Source organism: Gavialis gangeticus, unplaced genomic scaffold (genome assembly GCF_001723915.1).
Source record: "Gavialis gangeticus isolate Ggan-Ray unplaced genomic scaffold, GavGan_comp1, whole genome shotgun sequence".
Classification (NCBI taxonomy): domain Eukaryota; kingdom Metazoa; phylum Chordata; order Crocodylia; family Gavialidae; genus Gavialis; species Gavialis gangeticus.
This window is the reverse complement of record NW_017729028.1, coordinates 9,358,157-9,361,021: the sequence shown is the minus strand read 5'-3', so window position 1 is coordinate 9,361,021 and position 2,865 is coordinate 9,358,157. Positions and strand designations below refer to the sequence as shown.

At 39.4% G+C, this 2,865-nt stretch overlaps 1 protein-coding gene across 1 annotated transcript; it reads right to left on the bottom strand.

The window, feature by feature from the left end:
- Positions 1-226: 226 nt before the first annotated feature.
- Positions 227-2,629, bottom strand: KCNF1 (potassium voltage-gated channel modifier subfamily F member 1). Its single transcript, XM_019520750.1, has one exon. It carries the CDS (start codon positions 1,992-1,994, stop codon positions 525-527), a length of 1,470 nt encoding a protein of 489 aa, XP_019376295.1. The 5' UTR covers positions 1,995-2,629; the 3' UTR covers positions 227-524.
- Positions 2,630-2,865: the final 236 nt, after the last annotated feature.

Sequence of the window (2,865 nt, the reverse complement as noted above, 5' to 3'; positions counted from 1 at the left end):
TTGACTGGGTCATTCTCCCCACACTATTCATTCTTTTTATTTATCACTCGGCTAAAAATACCTTGTGTAACTTGGCTGGACACTTAATCCTATATGAATGACAGTTTGGTTTAATATTTTACAGAGTGCTGTTTTTTTTACTGAACAAAGCTTAAAAGACAAGTTATTTGTGCTATTGTTATCCTTTATTATTACAGGTACAGAATTTTGATTTGGTCATTTTTCATATCCAAACATCACACATTTACTGATTGAGAAGCAATTTTCAATCTTGGAAGTAGTCTCAAATGGAATTTGGCAGGATGCATTCTTCGTAATCAGTCAGATCTTAATTGATTAGTAATATTTTATGTAATAAAAGCAATGTCTTACCAAACTCTGATGAAGGTGCCATGGGGTTATTTTATATTCATGTTTGGAAAAGAAAGGCAATGCCCAGTCCCAATACAGGCAGATCCCTCTAATCATTTTAGTAGACTGTCAGTTTGTCCCAGTCTGAAGCTTAGTAGTGCCAACAGATCAGTTTATTTGCAGCTTTGAAGCCTGGTCCTGTAATGTTTCTCATCTGACAGAAGATGAATAAAAGTGTCACTGTGGGAGACTTTTAGACGGCCGCTACACGAAGGACCCTCTTTGCATTCCCTCATAAGGTCTTCTAATTCATTTTGGGGGGCTCCAGCTTTTCCCACAGCTGAGTACAGTTCCATCAGCTCTAGTTCGTGCTTGGCAGCTGTTTCTAAAACTCTCTGCTTATTATAGTATCTGACAAAGTTGTTGATAATGGGGTGGATAGGAAGTGCTATCGCTATCACCCCACAAAGGAAACTGATGGCAGCATTGAGTTTCCCTAGGGTTGTCTTGGGATATATGTCCCCATATCCAACTGTGGTCATGGTTATGATTGCCCACCAAAACGACTGGGGGATGCTTTTAAATAAAGTCTCAGGGTGACTTTGTTCCATGGTATAACCAAGGGCAGAAAAGACAAAAATACCAACAGCCAAGTACATAAGAAGCAGCCCCAGCTCCTTAAAGCTCCTTTTAAGAGCATATGTTAAAGTCTGCAGCCCTGAAGAGTGGCGTGCGAGCTTGAAAATTCTTGCAATCCTCATGATCCGAAGTGCTTGAACAGCCTGTTGAACATTAGTTAACTCCATCAGTCTGGCACCTAAGTGGGTCAAAATCAGGCTGACATAGAAGGGGAGTATTGCAAAAGCATCAACGATGTTCATGAAAGACAGAGCAAAGTGCAGTTTATTTGGAGAAGAAATGAGTCTGAGTACATATTCCAGGGTAAACCACCCGATGCAAGCTGTCTCAATGCTGTCTAGAGTTGGGTGTTCCACATGATTTCCCTCAGAGTCGACTATCTGGAGTTCTGGGATGGTCCCCACACACATGACTACAGAGGAGATTAAAATAAATAGAAAGGACAAAACTGCAATTACTCTAGCTGGGTAGGATGATTCTGGTTTCTCCATGAATTTCCAAATACATTTTTGGCATCTTTTCCAGCGACTTTCAGAGGTGTCTACTCCCAAATCATCCAAAATCAGCTGTACTCTTCGGGCTATTTCTTCCAGCTCCTCCTTTTTTTCACTCAGATGAGTTTTGCAGCAGTCATCCAAGAATTTAAGGTCCACTTTCCAAAACTCCATTTCATTCTTGAAACATATAGGGCATATCCCTTTCTTCATGTGAATTTCTCCAAAGTAATATACATCAATAATACATTTAAAAGCATCTGGATCTCTGTCAAAGTAAAACTCTCTTTTCCCAGGATCATAGTCATCACAGAGAGCAAAGATAGTATCATATCCCCCTGACAAACAGTTGATCAACTCTGTTAGTCTTGTTCCAGGATATCGGTTCAGATTATCTCCATCTAGCACCTGTCTCACCCCACCAACATTGACGATAATTTCTATGTCTTCATTTTTTTCTGATCCATTGCTGTCCAAATCTGGAAATCTGGAGTCACCTGCCATTTTCATTGTATTGAATATTTTCTTTAAAAGGAAATATTAGTTTGCTTCCAAATCTTTATTGTTCTAGTTTATTTGTGGCAGCAAGTCAGAGCTCTTTCAAATGGCTCTGAGCAATGTTGGGAAAGGTTACAGAAATAAACCTGCCATCAGTAAAACCTTGCAAGGTATGCAACAAGCTGCAGCAAAAGGCAAGTCATCAGGCTGCTGTGTATGAAGGCAGGACGTTAATAGAGAAACATACTATTCCAGGAGATTTGAAAGAGAAGAAACCGCTTAATAAAACTCACCCTCTGTTCAGTGCTTGAAATTCCTCTCAGATTCCATTCTCTCCCATTCTCTAAAGCAATATTTATTCACAGGCTGGAAGTCACATCATGCAAGAAATTCCTTGTTCTGATTAATGAAACGTGAAGTAATTGACAGTTCGGAAACGAGAGTCAATCAGCAGGGAGATCCCACAAAAAGCTCTTGCAGTTTTTTATTTCAGTTCCAAGAAATTGCATGGAAAGCTGCTCTTTTTATTTTTACTTTAAGGTCTTCTGGAGTTTATCTGTTGATTCCTTCGCACAGTAACTGGAAGTGTGCAGAAGAGAAACTTGTGCTTGTTTTTCCTTTCCTGTTTCTAAACACAATAGGAATTCCAGGCTGACGTCAAGTTCTTTCCAAACTATACCCTCTTCTGGTGAAACTCAGCAAAGCACAAAAACAGCTCAACTCTGTGTATGCTCAGCTATAAAGCAGCTTTCTTTATAATCCTGTGTACCTTCATGTTTTAATATATCATCTTTAAAATAAAACAAGTGTGATAACACAGAATGCAATTCAGAGCTGCAGACGTCTCTAGCAAATGGAAGGTGTCTCATTGTTTTGGAAGCTT

Bases quoted from the DNA above. Each gene is read 5' to 3' on its own strand.
- KCNF1 (XM_019520750.1), bottom strand. From the start codon at position 1,994: ATGAAAATGGCAGGTGACTCCAGATTTCCAGATTTGGACAGCAATGGA.